At 38.8% G+C, this 17,005-nt stretch overlaps 1 protein-coding gene across 1 annotated transcript in view; it reads left to right on the forward strand.

Annotated features, from left to right (window-relative positions):
• The window catches only part of nol4l (nucleolar protein 4-like), a 123,264-nt gene extending 113,930 nt beyond the window's left edge, over positions 1–9,334 (forward strand). Inside the window, exons 7-11 of the mRNA XM_015393587.1 lie at positions 3,512–3,703; positions 4,382–4,570; positions 6,214–6,327; positions 7,037–7,268; positions 8,835–9,334. Coding sequence (XP_015249073.1) covers positions 3,512–3,703; positions 4,382–4,570; positions 6,214–6,327; positions 7,037–7,268; positions 8,835–9,079 — 972 coding nt within the window. The 3' untranslated portion in view covers positions 9,080–9,334. The remainder of the gene's footprint in view (positions 1–3,511; positions 3,704–4,381; positions 4,571–6,213; positions 6,328–7,036; positions 7,269–8,834) is intronic.
• Positions 9,335–17,005: the final 7,671 nt, after the last annotated feature.

The raw sequence follows: 17,005 nt of genomic DNA on the forward strand, positions 1-17,005 counted from the left end.
ACCAAATAACAGCAGAGAAGGTAGCAGGGCCTTTGGTAAAAAAAAAAAAAAAGACAGAAGTTTTAATACAAAAGCCAAAAAAAGAAAAACTGATTAAAAAGTCATGTTTTTTTTCTCTGTGGTTTTCATTAATTCATCTTTTCTTCTTCCTGCTCTGTGACCATGGTGCACTTAGAGAATCTCTCTTTGAAAGAAGTCATTTTCTCCTTTTATTCAGGTTCAGTGTGAAAACACAGCAGCGGTTATCTGTGGAAACATGAACTCTTTGCTTGGTGAATTAATAAGGACACCCACATTGTCTCATTCTGGATGTATTAAAACACTGAACTGTCGTTTCTAAAGACAAGGAGACAGAATGAAAAGCTGGAGGTAAAAGCAGGAGTTTCTCTCTCCTACCTTCCTCCTCTCACCGTCTTTGTGTTGAAGCTGAATGGCAGATACTGGTGAACAATAGACACTGGCCTTGAAGATAATATATTAGTGCCAGACCTGAGTGAGGTTTGAACACGAGTGCAGCTTTACTCCTTCCCCTCGCATTTAGACTCTGAAACAAACACTCTCAGCTTGCCTCCATTATGGAGCCAACAAACGCTTCTTTCACTTTTTACACCGTTTCTCCTCTGCCAGCGTTGTGGGGGTGTGTTAAGTTCACTTTAAGTGTCACTCTGCGTTTCTCCTGGCTTTTACTGTGTCTTTGCTAAAGGTTTATCACTCTACATAGTGTAAATGTGTGTATGTTTGCAGAACTGTGATCTTCCTTAGCAGGAAGAATTTGTTGCAGGCGACCTGTGAGGGCAGCTTAAAGATGAATTCAGTCTCTGGCTTCATTAGTCCTGCAGGATCAGCAGAGGTGAAAAGATTTGTTCAAGTATGCTAACTGTGCGACACAAGGCTGCTAATTAAAAAGTCTTGCATGTATTGCTCTGCAGAGTGTTTGTACCTCTTAATCTTTAGTTTCCTTAAGGTTTTTTGTTTGATACTCTGAACATTGATGTTCATATATACATAATTTCCCATGATGATATAGAAAAATTCTCCCTGTAGATTTTATCTGACTTTGTTGATAGGAATAATGAAGCCAGGCCGTCTTTGTAGCTATATATGTTGAAACGGAAAGCCTCTGAAAACTTTGCTGTCCGCCTAAAAGCATTTGCCTTTGGTTACCTTTAGTTATCGCATTCATTGCTTTTTAAGATTCCTTTGGATTTTAAAACATAAAATTCACCTTAAACAGTGATGACATCACAGTGTAGCTTTTGAAATATTCATAACCCTTCTGAGTTGATGAGCACGCTGTGTTGCCATCTTTACATGTGCATCTATACTGTACCTCCCACTGAAGGTACTTTAAGGTTTTTATTTACAGTGTTTCCTTTAAATATTTTTTTTTTTCAATATTTAGAAGACGGTGTTATTAGGAGTCATCCGTTTTTGTATTTTTACTTTATGCAATCATCAGTTCTTCAACCAAACCCGTTCTGCATGTCTCTAAAGAATTAGAACTTTGAAAAAACAGATTTTCTCAAACTGAAACCCAGAACTAGCTAAACTTAGTGATTATCGAGTATATCTATGGGTATTCTTTCACTTGTTCTAACTTATTAGGTCATAATGTTTTTAGTCAAAGATTATCGACCGTCGAAAACTTTCTTAGAAGAGATTTATAACTGCAAAAACCAAGTAAAGCAAATACATTTACTGAATAGGCGGTTAAAGCAAAACGATATGATAAACTCTAGCAAGAAAATGAGCAGAGCTAAAGACAGCCGGATATCTTTAGTAAACGAAAATTATTTTTGCAACTTGAAGGTAAGCTGCAGGAAGAAGAGCAAAGCATCTGTTGCCATGACAGCCAGCCGTCACAGCCAGCCTTGACACCTCGATGAATGTTTGCAAGCTGTGAAGCTAATTTATCCATTTTGCACAACTTCTTCAGCTGCTGTTGGAGAGGAGGAACTTTTTCTGGCCTTCACTCACTAATTACATATCTGTAAAGTCAAGCTGCTGACTTGGTTCCTACCATTTTCACTTTACTTTAAGCTTTTCGTTATTATGAAATATCTATATTTATTGTTCACCTTTTTTTGTTTCATTTAGTATTTGAGGTCATAGAACTAATTTCATAACAAAAGTAGTCTGATTGGTCGTGGTAATAGTAGTTTGAATTTAAGATGCAATTTGATAATGATTTTGTTATTTTCTTGTGGTATATGTTCACCCCCCCACCCATGGTTAAATTATTAAGGAAATGTGTTTAGCCACAGTTTTGATGTCAATTCTAACCGATCTTAGCTTGTCTTTATTAAAGTGTTGACTGCAGAATAAAAAAACTTTTAAAAAAAACCTCACTGAAATTGTTTAAAAATTCATCGGTTTTTACATCTTAAAGCAACAAATCATGTCAGAATCTAATGCAATGAAAGACTTGATAAGAAAATAAGTGATATTTTTGGGAGGACATTCACAACAAGGCAGGCGCTGTTTGCATCAGTTTTGGTTCAAAGAAAGACCCTTTACCAAAAATATCTTTGATTCTCGATAGTCTGTAGATTTCAGAGGTTTTCGTAGATGTGTTTCACTTTCTCATGTTCTCGACTGTAAGTTAGAACATTTGAATGTATATATTTAGACATATACTTGTAAGGTTGACCCTTCTATTATTAGATAAAATACAAAATTAAATTAAAGTTGTCAGATAGTTTTAGTCGTACATAATCTCTCCGTCCTCAGAAGAAAGGTTCAAAGAAATCATTGAAAGTTGCAGATCCTACTGTCTTTCTTTTCAGACTTGAAATTCTTCTATTCTCTAGAAGAAAGTTTTTCCATTTTGTTCCTTAAATGTTTAAAATATTTCATTTCCTGTGTAAAGCATTGGAGTGGATGCATCATGGTATGAATGCATTTAACTGGTAAAAACAAGCCAGTTGGCACTTGAGCAGTTATAAAGTCAAACTAGAATATTATTCAAAGACTAGCTTTTTCACTAATTTTACTAAGTGGAACAAATTATAAAGATGAATGACAGCCAGACCAAGCCTTTATTTCTGTTTATTATGATGGTTTTCTGCTCACTGCATTTAAAAGACGTCAGATCAGATTACATCAGACCAATAAAATAACATATTTCTTGATGCAGAAATGTGGATGAAAAATATCTTTTAATTTATGTTTCACAGTTTTTATTTTCAAAATATACTTTCAATCTGACAAGCAAGCCTCTTCATAATATAGATACATGCTGATTGGATGAATCCGACTGAATGTTGAAAAATATGCAGGTAGGTCTTTAGATTGGGAGCAATATTCGCTCTTAATCATCCTACTGAAATGTTTTCAGTTTTGCACCAATTAAAAGCGTTGATAAATGACCAGATCTCATTTTTTTAAACATCTAATTTAATCTAAAAGAAATATATGTGTTTATCCTATAAGACCAAAGCATTTGTTAATTTAGCATAAACTATGTTGAGAAATGTGATTTGGAGAAGAATAAGTGTTTCTGTGTTTGCAGTCTCCACAGTACAGTTCAGGAGGGAGCTACGACGGCATTAAGATGGAGCTGAACGCAGAAGACCTCACCACTGGGCGTCACAGCACCCAGGTCGCCCCTGACGATGACGACGACGACCATGACGACCATGATGACAGCGACAAGATCAACGACACGGAGGGTGTCGACCCTGAGAGATTAAAGGCCTTTAATGTAAGTCGGGAGATTGGCCTTGATGGATGTTCATAGTGGAAAAACTCAGCCGCTAGAAAATCCAGCTGTCTGACCAAAAGCTACTCATTTTTAGGATGGTGTCAGAATGCATAAAAGGGAAATCTGACATGAACAATGAATCCATGTTTGGATGCTTCTGTTTAGTACCACAAATATAGAGTTTATAGCCATCTAAAGTAAGGGGTGGGGTTAGAAGGATTTTGTTCCCCCCAACCTGCAGCTCAAGAATAGCACAGACTTGACCGCCCTGCAGGCAGTGGATATGATGACCCACATCCTGTTGTTGCTGCTTGGAAAGCAGCAGCAACGACGTAGGACATTGGACCCTAAAGTCAAGAACACTGGGCCAATTTTTTTTGTGATGCAAAAAATTATCACTTTTATTTCTAATTCTAACATTAATTAGAAACCGTTTTCCCCAAAAATCTACTTGGTTTCTTTCATTATTCAATTTCCTTTTTTTAAATCTGGTCTGAAAAAGTAAAACTAAATTACAATGATATTGTTTTTTTTTTTTTTTTGCATTTTCTTAAAAAAAAAAAAATTGTCCTGCCAGTAATTTCAGCAGTACAATTTTATCCCACATGATAGAAAGTTTGGACTCCATTAGGCCCTTGATGACGCCATTTTATCACCTGACCTGTGTTTTTGTTGCAGATGTTTGTTCGTCTGTTTGTGGATGAGAACTTGGACCGAATGGTACCGATCTCCAAGCAGCCCAAGGAAAAGATCCAAGCCATCATCGAGTCCTGCAGCAGACAATTCCCAGAATTCCAGGAACGCGCCCGCAAGCGCATCCGCACCTACCTCAAATCCTGCCGACGTATGAAAAAGAACGGCATGGAGGTAGAGTAGCTGTACCTGCTGGGTTTTTAGAACTTTTGACATTAATGACATGCGTTTATATGGGTGACACTATTCTGAGAGTGAATGAGTGCAGGTACTGTAGAGCTGGCTGCGTGAAAAGGATTAAATGAAGAAGGAAATATGGGGATTTTCACTGGGAAGGGTCAAAATGGATTAGATTAGAAATGAATGTAGCAGGATGATTAGGATGTTCAGTTTGGAGGCAGGGTTACGAAGGCATGTAGAACATGGACAGAGGATTATTTCATATTCGGATGCTGAAGATGGAGCTCCCAGAGGAGAGGAGAAGGAGAACAGGCAAGGTTCCATGGATGCAGAGATGAAAACCAGACAGCAGGATTTCCTACAGATGTTAAAAAAGGAGACAGTTGATTTACTTTGGCTCCCCCTAGAGGCATTATTGATAATTATTAGTTATTGATAAAACATACAGATTCATGATTGAGCTTATCTTCACATTCTGGGATCTGCCCATAGGTGTCATGATAACTTGGTTTTTACCTTTAATGATGCAAGAGTAATTTGTCTTTGTAAAAATATTAAGCGTCTGTGTGGGAGCATCAAGCATAATGTAAAAATGTCTTGATATGTTCCAGATACAGGAACATACAGAAATGAGAACCTCTTAGAGAAAAGCTTATTTATTTCTCTTTATCCTACAGCTGGGTTTGTTTAGTTGTATTGAAATATCTCTTCATGAAACACTAGTTTTGTTTTACACATTTGGAAATATATAACTGGAGTTGTTGTCCAAGTTATTAAGATTTTTTTTTCTCATTTAAAATAAGCAACTGACTGAACAAATAAGGAAAGTGTTGATTGTATAAGGTATAATGGTTTTATTACTCTTTATTTATTCTTTGTTTTGTAGTTTTGGAAAACTGTTGATTGCTTCCAAAAAGGTTTTTAAAAAATCCACTGGACTTTGTTTTCTAAGTTTGAAGACTTTTCACGTTCCATCCATCATTTCAATTTTGAATTGAGAAAGTTTCCTGGATGGGAAGCGAAACGTCTTCAAACTAGGAAACAAAGTCCAGTAGATTGTTTTTTAACTTTTTGGAAATGACTTTGACCTCAATGACTGAGAATCTTTACCAGCATATTGATTACTTTATTTTTTGTGAAAATATAGCAGAAATATATTCTTTATTCTAAAGTTGGAGGTTCTTCCATCAGTTTTAAAACCTAAAGAAATAACAATTAGATTTATTCATATATTCACTGTTGTTTATTCAATGTACTGTTTTTTGTTGTTGTTGTTTTTCCTAATGAAAATTGTTTTTTCTGAAGGGTTTGGGATGGATTTATAGCTGTATTTTACAGATCCTATATTGGGAGGGGGCAAAAACAGTTCACCTACACCTGCACTGAGGTTTTAATAGAACAGATCATAGTAATCTCTGTACTGCCCCCCTGTGGTTTAGTATAATATTACCTGTTATAACAAAACGAAAGATGTTCATCGTTCTTCCTATTTGACAGAATATTTCTGTTAGAAAAGTCATTGTTTGGATGTTGGGTTATTAATATACTGTGACTTGTGTTTTCTCTATATTTAATAAAGAAATGTTATAATTTAATGAGTGAATAACTGTCCCACTTTAACCTTTTCCTGTTTGCAGACCCGTCCAACTCCACCTCACCTCACCTCAGCCATGGCTGAAAACATCCTGGCTGCAGCCTGCGAGAGTGAATCCCGCAACGCTGCAAAGAGGATGCGCCTCGAAGCCTACCATGTAAGGAGGAAATCACCTGTAGCCTCACTGCTATAGAGGAGTCAGAAATGTTTGTTTGACTTTAGGTATAATTCAGGGTCACGGTTAAAGAAGTGTTTTTTATTTGTTTGCGAGTTGTTGCAGTTAGATCTCAATGAGGAGAAATTACTTCCAACACAAGGATTAGAATCAGTCTATTATGAGTAAATATCAGTAGAAAAAGTCAATCAAAATTAGTCTAATCTGACTGGATTCTTAAATCTGATTTAAAGTAATGGCCGCCTTCTAACAGGAACATTTAAAGAAAACGGACTCAAAATCTGATGCTTGGCTGGTCTTTATCCCAGAATAAGAATATTAACCCCAACAATAAGTAATTATCATGTATCTAAATGTACCCTATCTATGCTCCCTTCTTGGCCAGATCACTTTAGTATCAATGAGTTATTACATAAAAATTATATGAATAAATATATTGAACTTATACCTACTAAACAATTATTATTCTATCTATTGTGAGAGTTTTTATGTACCTTAGAAATCTTTATTTCTTATTCAGGTTAAAATCCTAACAGGTCACCATGTTGCTGCAGGTGTCTATGTGTTTGGGTCACTTTATAAAGTCTGTCTCCTTCTCCCTGGGATCAGCTGCATTCCTCCCTCTAAACATTGCTTAGTTTCTTTTGTTATTTTTAATCAGTTCCCACCATGTCCCCCTGTCTCTCTACAGGATGAGCAGATCTCCCTGGAGAAGCCGTCCAGCGGAGGCGCCACTCTGAGGGAGCCGGTGTCCCTCGCTCATTCTGCTTACTCCTTGGCTGCATCAGCCTTCCCCTCCCAGGACACGCAGCTCTACATCAACGGGGCCGGCCTCAGCTATGGTTACCGTGGATACCCAGGCCTGAGCTCTGCCATTCAACATCCCATCTCCCTGACGACCGGCACTGCCACTCAGAGCAATGGTGAGTTTAGATGGAAAGGGAGGGGTTTAAGAGCTTATGGAGCGAGGAACATTAAGAGAGGGAGGAGGCCTGGGGGGGAGCAGCATGCAAATTAATGGAGTAATATTTTACAATACCTTTCTTCTGATTTTAACTCACTCTTACTGACATCCGCTTTCTTAAAGAAATGATCTGCATGTAAGTAAGGTCCTGTGTAAGACAGTCAAACATGGCGTCTAATAAGCTGGTTCTCTGAAGCAGATTTAAAGCTCCGATGTTGCCCAGTTTCAACCTCACTCTGGTCTCATTCCTCTCTTTCTGATGCTTACATGCTGTTACCAAGAGATACAGCTTTATATGCTTTGTTGTGTAAAAAGCATCTCCCACACATGTCCATTGTGCATTTAGTCAGACTTGTCATTGTTGCTCAAATTTGTGTTTATGCTGATTGTCGTCGAGGAAGGAGACCCTCGGTTTAAGTTTCAATCCATTGCATTCTTCAGAAGGCTGAATTAGAATTAAGTCTATTTTCCTCTCCAAAACATTTCATGTTTAGGTTAGAAACTTGCATTTTGGCCCCTGATCCGAAGCCTTTCCTCTGAGTTTGCTGTGTTAATGGAAAAGTACAGTCAGAAATTCTCACAAATTTCGTCTTTCAACTTTTCAATGAAAACGGATAGATTTAACAGCTAACAGGCAACAGATATTTTCACCTGAGCTCTGAATCCTTGCAGCTCATCCAGAGTCATTATGAGTTTCTTGAGACATAACTTTCGACATCATCATGCCAATGTCTTTTATGAAGCATCCAAGTAACAGAATGTTTACCCACCTCACCCATTGATCTCTAACCTCTCACTACACCTGGACCTTTAATCAACTGTTTCATTGTTGCTTCACCTCTGCAAGAACCAAAAGACACCTCGTCTTTCTGACGCCTCACAGAGATGCAGAAGGTCTACAAATGTTTATTTTTTGGTCCCTGCCTTCTTGGAAAACAGCATCGCCTTCTGCTGCTGTGTGGAAGTAGCACCATAACACAGACAGCTTTAGTTCAAATCAAAGGAATTCAGTTCATGTCAACCATGTATGTCTAAGCCATTTTTTTAAAGGTACTTGTATCCTCGGTCATATCGATGAAGTTGGTCAGTGTCATTTATTATGTCAACTCTATTTTTCAGCAGTATTTAAAGTTTGTGGGATGATTTAATATAGGGATAGGTTACGTTGGTCCCTAGTGCCACTGTCCTGCAGCTTTTTCATGCATCCCTTCTTAAGGGCTCAGTCTGTGCTAAACTTAGACCTGAGATGCCAAGAAGGTATTTGGTCTTTTGTTTCAGGTGTGTTGAAGCATGGTTGCTTGCACAAGATGCAGGACAGTGGCACATGAGGACCAATAATGCCTACTGTTGATTTAATACCAAACAGGAAGTTTTAGTCGTTTTTTGTTTTTGTTTTAAGGAAATCATTGCAAATGTTAAATATATCACAGCAGTTATTACTAAACTCTCTGTCTCTCTTTCCGTCTCTGTCCTCATCCCACCTCTGATCGGCTGTCCCCTTGTCCATTTCCACCGTCCCATCCAGGTCCCACAGACCTCAGCATGAAGTCTCTCTACTCCAACAACATCACCAACTCCTCCTCCTCCACTACCACTAACAACCTCAGCGGACGGGGCGGTGGGGGCGGCGGAGGGGGCGGGGCATCCACACAGCTCAGCCAACCAGAAATCACGGCTGTGCGTCAGCTGATCGCAGGTTACCGGGAGTCGGCAGCCTTCCTGCTTCGCTCAGCTGACGAGCTGGAAAACCTCATCCTGCAGCAGAACTGAGGAGAAACGCACACAGACACACACACCTCGGACACAGACACACACAGTCTCATGTAATGCTTGTTTTGTGTCTGTTTCGGCTATGATGAACTCCAGACCCCCTTATTGTCTTTCTTGTCCCGCCTTCAACTCAGATTCTTTACACTTACTACAGTGTCTGTGCTGAAGTGCGGCTATGGAGGGGAAATTGGAAATATCCTGTATAAAAAAACCCTCAAGAAACAATGAAACACTTCTACCCACAACGAAATGAACCAGTTGGGGAACAATTGTTGAAAGAAAGCAGAGAGTTTGGACTCAAGAGGAAAATTCCCTCCTCCCCTTTGTTGAAGCATCCCACAATCAGCCGAACACAGGAGAGGAAGATGGAAGTGATCTGGAAAAGAAGGAATAACTGAGGAATCATAAACTCCCCAGATTTGAGTAAAGAAGTGATTTTCTTTTTTTTTGTTTTTGAAACTTTGACAATTAATGATTTAAATTAATATCTGATGAGTCCCAGAATGTTTTTTTTATGAGAATTTGTTTGTTTCTTTGATTAATTAATCTAAAAACTTGGCACTAAAAATTCCCAAAATTCGATACAAAGTGAATATAGAGCCTGGGAAGAGAAATGTTTAATTTAAAGGAAAAAGACAGATTTTTTGTTGTTGTTCATTTTGAGCTTGCTTGTACATATTGGCCCTCTGTGTCCTACAGCACTTTTCTCTCTCCTCAAACCTCCCGATTTTCACTGTTTTTACCCAGGGAGCAACTAGCTACTTACTTATGCATCCAAGACGCCATTTTTTTTAATTATTTGTTTATTTTTGAGCACCAGAATTTACCTCAGACCACACCTGCCGACTCTGCTACAAATTCCTTTACATTCCCAACAGGAAACCAGTTTACTTTGACTGTTCCCACCATCTGTCGTTCAAAGTCCCCTGCAGAATTGAAGCATTTGAAGGACTTTCTGAACTCTGAACTTCAGTTTTCTCGGTGCGGGTCAGTTGGCGTGCTGCTGTAAATAACACGTTTATCTTGAAAACTTGAAGAACCTGAGCTAAAGCCGGCAGGAGTGTGTTTCTCTGTGCGATCCTTTCCTTTAAGAGGACGGAAAGTGTGTGTAACGTGTGTGGGGTTGTGTGAGTGAGTGTGGAGGGGATGTGAAGAGAGGTGATGTATTTCCTAACTCCCATCTCCTCTCTTTATAAACATCTCAGCGTCATTTGGTTAAATATACCTCCTCCTTCCCCTCCCCTTCTCTCCACGCTCCTCCTTTTCGTGGACCTAACCATCCTCTGGTCTCCGGCCCAGGCTTCGGAGGACAGAGGAGGAATACTCTCTCTTTCTGTGTTTTGTCTTTTTAAACTCTGAAATGGCCATTACTATTGTTAATGTTGTTACTGTTATTATTCTTGATATGATAATTACATGAACTTTCATGTCGCCGCTGCTATCGAGAAACCGGACCTTCTGCCACAGACCTGAAACCTCAAGCCGTCCGACCAGGCATTTGGTCGGTCAGCTGCAGTGCCCTGTGGAGACCTGACCGAGCAGCAGACTTCCTGCTGCCTCAACCTCAAACTGTAACCAAACCACCAGGACTCTCCTCCGTCTCACACCAACTGGTCGCCTCTTTTTTGCTTCATAGGGCTTACTTCATGCTGTGTTGACTTTCTAACTGTGAATTTGGGTTTTCTTTTGCCTTTTCTCCTTATTGTTTCAGCATTTCTGTCCTCCGGGGGGCGCAGTGAGGAGGCATTATGAAGTTTTATAGCCTAACTACAACTCTGCCCATATAGATTATCAAGATTGTTTGTGAAGACAGAAAAAAGGAACTTTGCTCTAAATATCCTCATTGATTTAAAACAGTTCATCCCAAAGGAACGGTTTGATTTGGACAACAAATGATCCACAGGCAGGCAAGTGATGGAGTAAGAATGGTTTGGTTTTAAGGAGTTGGCACAAAAGAGAACAATGGTGGCATCAGAGGTGGAGTCTGCTGGCAACAACCAGCAAACACAGATGATGCTTTGTACATGCATTAGTTATCAGCACTTCAGAGTTTATTTAGGGAAATGTTTATGTTTTAGAGGCTAAGAACTGCCTCTTGTACCAGGGGTTTTCGTTTGGTTCTGTTTAAAACAGTGTAATGCCATTAAATATCTATGAAGCTTCTAGTCTTTCATTAGATGATGACGGCACCTCTTCTGGTGCCGGTTCTAAACATGTCAGCTCCTTGTTTACTGAATCATTGAGATAATGCATCGTTAGTCTGCATGTGGACCATGTGATGTCTAATTTACACCGTTCCCTTTTCTTCACCTGCTTGTTTCATTTAGTTTGAGGCTGCAGCCTGGTCCAGAAAGGACTGAAACAGAAAAATAGCTACTGTCCCGCTCTCATTACAAAATAGACCTTAAAGGGAGCCTCTAAAGTTATTTAAGTCTTATGTTTGATTAAGCCATAAAATAGATGCTGTTCCTCTCACAGGATACCACACAATGATATTTCCCACAATGCAAACTCATTCTGATCAGCTGTCAGACTTAAACTAGCAGAGGACTAGTTGTTCGCTATCTTACACGCTCTGTGCAAACAGTGTTTCATTGTAGCAGCAGTCCCTCTGTTTGCTTGACTTCTACATTTCAACTTGTTCGAATGTGTGACAGAAATGGCTTCTACCTGAAATTAATCTGAAATTAAACTTTTTTTTTTAAACGACAATATGTAACATTAGCAACAAGTAGCTTAAGTTTTCACATGCAGAGCCTGAGTTTATTAGCCTTCTTAAGGTTTGACTGACTTTTTTTTTTTCTGTATTTCTAATATAATGCATCCAGTTTTGTATTTTAAAATATGGTTCTGGCATTTTGGTCTGCAGTGTTTATGCTTGGACTTAATTTTCAATTCTTTTTGCACAATTAGCCAAACATCAGTGATCTGTTGTGTTTAAGGGGAGATTTCATTGTCTGTGTGAGTTTATGCAGGTTGTCTTGGAGAAACCTCCCTGAAACTTGCACTGGAGAAGAGGAAAAAAGGACGTTGTGTAGTTTCTTTTTTTTGTTTTTTTTTTTCTTGCAATGCAGTTGATAATCATAGAATATGTTTGCCATCTGTTTTGGGGTTTTATTTTTGTTTGTATTATAGACTGCAAGTACAGTAGTGACCCAGTAAACTTAATTTAAACCTTTATAGAGAATTACAAATGATTATTTTCACAACAGGAGAGGGATCTCTTCCAGTGCACTTATCTGTAAATGAAAAAAAAAAATTAGAAAAATCTGCAAAAATAAGAACGAGTTCAGAGGAGAGAGGTGAAAGAAAAATGCCATAAGTTTAGAAATATGCTGCAAATTAAATAATGGACAAACCTACCTAAAATACCTTGACGTTTAAACCAAATCCTGCATTATAGTTAAATATTGTGTGTTTGAGTGGAAATTGATTTGAAAGATTTGTGTGTTCATTTGTAAAAGTGGCTGCTTGGTTAGAAATCTGGATTGTTCACACCTGGAACTAAGCTGGACACGTTGAAGTATTTTCCTGCTCTTTAAACTCCTCCCTCATGCTGAGTGAAGACAATTCTACGAGCTTCATACCCTGCTTGACTTAATAGAAAGTGTCTGGATGCCGTTTTGTGCAGTAGATTTTTCCCTGGCCTAACCTCTATATCCCGCCATGTCAAGACACCCACAGTAATACTTCGCCCAAACCTTTACATCAATTATCCAAAAATGTGTTTTATTTGTTGAAAATCTACTTGATAGATCACACTACATGTTCATAACTCAAATAGGTTGTTTCCAGAAGCCTCTCAAGCTGTGGTCTTTTAAATAAAAAAGATGAGTAAAGGTCAGATGAGCTGAGCTGGTCTGCTTTAACTGATTTTTGAACTTTTGGGGACTTTGTTTGTTGCAGTATCTTGATGTAATCCTGCTGTTAGTGGTTTGAGAACAACAGTTGAAATGGATATTTGTTGCAGCCTGTCTCACCAAGAGCATTGATTAGCTTGTAGAACCATCACATATTGGTGTGTCTGTAGGGTAGGGAAGGGTTGGGTACGATTCTGCAGCAAATGCATGGGGACGGCCTAGACGTGATGCCAGCTGGGCTAGTTCTGCTTCAGCTAAGCCCACCTCATGGACGCACTGCCACCATTGACCAATGCTTAACCACAGGCCCTTATATGCTGCAACCATTGGTATTAACCACAGCAACTTTGCTACAGAGTTTTCTGGACGCTTCAAACTCTCTATAAACTCTGTGTCTCACATGCACCAAGGGGAGCCCGCTGCTTTCTTTAATACTCCACTGAAAACCTGAGTCCATCCTGCCAAGACCATCCACATCTTTACATCTTCTATAGAAGCTCAACATTTTGTTGTAGTTCCATCCCCCTAGGAGGACTCCTATTGGTCATCCTGACAGCAAATGAGTCTGTGAACCAAGCAGCTTCCTGACAGCAGTTTATGGTCTCTTATATCATCTTAAAAGATTGTGTTGCAAAGGTTTACCTAGAAAATCTGACATCCATAGTACTGGATCAATAATTGTTAAAAACACCCACAAATCTAGCAAAGGACAATCGATAGAGAGGCGGAGCCATAATTAAAGCGTTTGTTCTCCAGAGCTCCTTCAATAGTTAATTACTCTGCCAATTAATTTCTATCTGGGTTTCACCTATGAATAAAATTATAAATATGATTCCTTAAATTTATGTTGTAGGGTAAAATGAACCATCATATTGCTCAGCTTCCAGTATCATTCCAGCAGCATGAAATCCAAACACAGACCTGATTGGCATCATTGTCTCTGTCGAAGGTTAGAATTAACAGGAAAGAAAGAAAGAAGCCATTAAAGTATTGGATTGAACTTAATTCCACTCCAACATGCATCCCTTAAAGTCTGACTAGGTCAGCTTTACATGGATACCATATTGCCATAAACTTTGTACTTGTTTGAAAATGATTTCAGATAACCTAAGAGTTTACTAAGTTATTGAACACTAAATAATCTTTATTTAACTTCTGAAGTTCAATATCATTAGGTAATTCTTAAATAACTTTAATATTTGTGTTTTGCCATCATAGCATTACGGTAATACCATGTATCACTTGGCATGAGGCCAGTATGACCAACTCCGCAGGATAATATGTTACCATTCCCTACTATATGATCTTCAACCGTTTCGATCAACCACATTTACCTTGTTATGGAGATTTCATGAACTGTCAAATTCTTTCATGACATGAAAATGTTTTATGCATAAAATGAGTGGCCAAGTAACCTCACCTCACCAAAACCCCCAAAGATCTCACTAAGTACCCATTGGCCTCAATAAGATCTCACCAAGACCCAAAGATCCGGCTCAGATCCTGCAACCTTCTGCTTTCCGGTTGCCTTTTTTTATTTTTCCAAATAAGATCGTCATCTAACCGAAATAAGTTTTACAGAAAAATATTAAGTAAAACTAATCACTTGCAACTTAACTTAGAAATTAGGAACATTTACAAAGGGGTTCATTAACAGATGTAGTCAAAGCAGAAAAAAATGACTTTTAATGGATCTAATCTTTTTTACTTATGCTTCTGATCTAGAATAATATCCAAAAAAGAATGAATTCAAAGCTCCAAATCCTTTCCTGTAAAAGAGATATATGTTGTATTCCACACAAAACGAAATGGCCAGAAAGGAGAAGTTATCAGAAAGGTTTGTGTCAATGAGCATGATGCCAGTTGGGTCTGAACAGAAAACAAATAGCATCCTATTTTTGTGCTACTCTGACAGATCGGACTGAGCAGCTAGAACTGAATATATTTTTCCCTCTATTCGTCTGTTGTCTGCCAACTTCTTGCCGCCTCCAGTAATTCCCTTGATTTCTTGTCCCCAGGCCTTTCTATCTTCAGTAACGCCAATGTGAAACCTGTGTTTCCCTCATTTGACTCAGTGGAAGTGTGATGTTTACATGTACAGATTTCTGCAAACCTCCCTCGCTGGATTGTTTTACTTTTTTATTTGCCTCCTCTCCTCGGTGTACCCTCCCTCTGCTTCCCCCCTCCTCTATCCATCTCGCCATCCTTTATACTGAAGAGAAAAGTGACTGTGTTAAAAAGACCATAGTCAGCATTTTCCTGAAGACATGCTAAACGTACAGAAACGCCACCCGGTTGAAGCTGACGTCAGCGAGGCATCCTGGTACTGAGGTTGGGTGGGGTTCAAAAGTGTGCTGGTTCGTCTCCGTGAGTGGGTGGGCACACAATCACAGTGGGGCCACAGCGGCCCTCTGCTGGCGTTACCCAGTCCAGAAAAGAGAATGAATTCCTCAGCGAATGATAAGCCATTACAGACCCAGTGTGTCGGGTCTCTTAGTCTATTAGTATATTTAGCAGAAGTTTAAAAAAAAAAACTCAACCTCAGGAAATCATGTTTTTGTAAAAACCAACCCCAATGAAGGCCCATTTCCCTGTCTCTTTGATACCATATAAATTATATCAAAAATTCTTTTTATATTTATTGTGTTAATTATATTTACCAGTTGATACCTTTTCTCTAGTACCTGTGCTTGAATATTTGGATTCTTTAGACAAGTCTTGATAACATACATGAAGGGGGAACAAGACAAAAAATAAAATCTGTTGGGTTCTTCTTTCTGTTAACTCCCTGGGAGAAGTTAGGTTTGCCCAGAAATGCGAACATATCACTCTGGTCCATGAAGAAAAGCAAAACAATGATTAAAAAAGACACTTTACGTTGTGTGATGTCATTGCTAACAATGAAACGTTCCTGGACTTGAAAGATTTGCGACTGTTTAAGTTTGTTCAATTTGTTTTGTTCGGTTTCCTCCTGAGCTGTATGTCACGAAGCTAAATATACTAATAAAACAGTGTGCTAATTATAGAAAAGGCCTGTCTTTTTTTAACAGGAGAACCTGAAGGAAATACCTCTCAACTGCTTGAACAAAATGTTTTGGTGTAACCAAGAAACTGATGTAAAGAATCTACTAAGGAGGATTTAACTTGGGAATCGTGTTGCCACCAGTGCAGAGCTTGCTCAGGAAGAGCCCAAGGCAAGAGTAGTACCTTGAGGCAAATACATTTGGATGTTAAACTGGGGCCCAGATGAGCAAAGATACCTTTATTTTTTTTTTTTAATCTGTTTTAGACAGCCTTAAATCCTGCAGGAGGTACAGGGATCGGAGTTCTAAACATGGAGTTAGGTTGCAATATGCTGGTGAAGAGTCTCAGTCATCCAGGTCATAGTCATTCCAAAAAAGTAAAAAAAAAAAAACAATTCACTTCACTTTGTTTCCAAGTTTGAAGACATGTCGCTTCTCATCTAGGAAGCTTTTCAATTCAAAATGTCAGAAATAACATTGAGTTTGAGGCTTTATAGAGTGGACCAAAAACAAAGCCTGGTTCTGGCTCAGAAAACGGGGGGTTTGAGAGGGGCGTGAAGGAAGCCATCTATGTTAAGAAAAAGCAACCTTAAACAGAGGGGTGGACTCAGGTTTCACCTTTCAGAAACCTACAATTCAGCGATAGAGTTAATTCCTTCCCGCTATCATCGCAAACCCCGTCCCCATCAGGGGCGAAGCTAAATGGGGGGGCCAGGGGTGGCCATGGCCGCCCTTACCCAATCATTGGCCACCCCTACCATTTTTTCCCTCTGATACAGATGGTGGCAACAGTAATACTCTCAAGTGGAATATTCAAAACATTTACATTTTTTGTGGCTAATTATATACATCAATAGCATCAAAGATGATAAATACAGATTTCATGCTCTTTTCAGAACTAGATTTTGTGTTATATGGGGTAGCGAAAGTTTCTCTGCAAGTCATCTGGGAGTCTACATTGAAGTAGATAAAAACTATTTTAATACAAATTTCATGTAGATATTCGTGCTTTTAAATATCAATTTTATGTAGAATTGATACAA

The sequence above is a fragment of the Cyprinodon variegatus genome, unplaced genomic scaffold (genome assembly GCF_000732505.1).
Source record: "Cyprinodon variegatus isolate N-32 unplaced genomic scaffold, C_variegatus-1.0 Scaffold649, whole genome shotgun sequence".
NCBI classification, from domain to species: domain Eukaryota; kingdom Metazoa; phylum Chordata; class Actinopteri; order Cyprinodontiformes; family Cyprinodontidae; genus Cyprinodon; species Cyprinodon variegatus.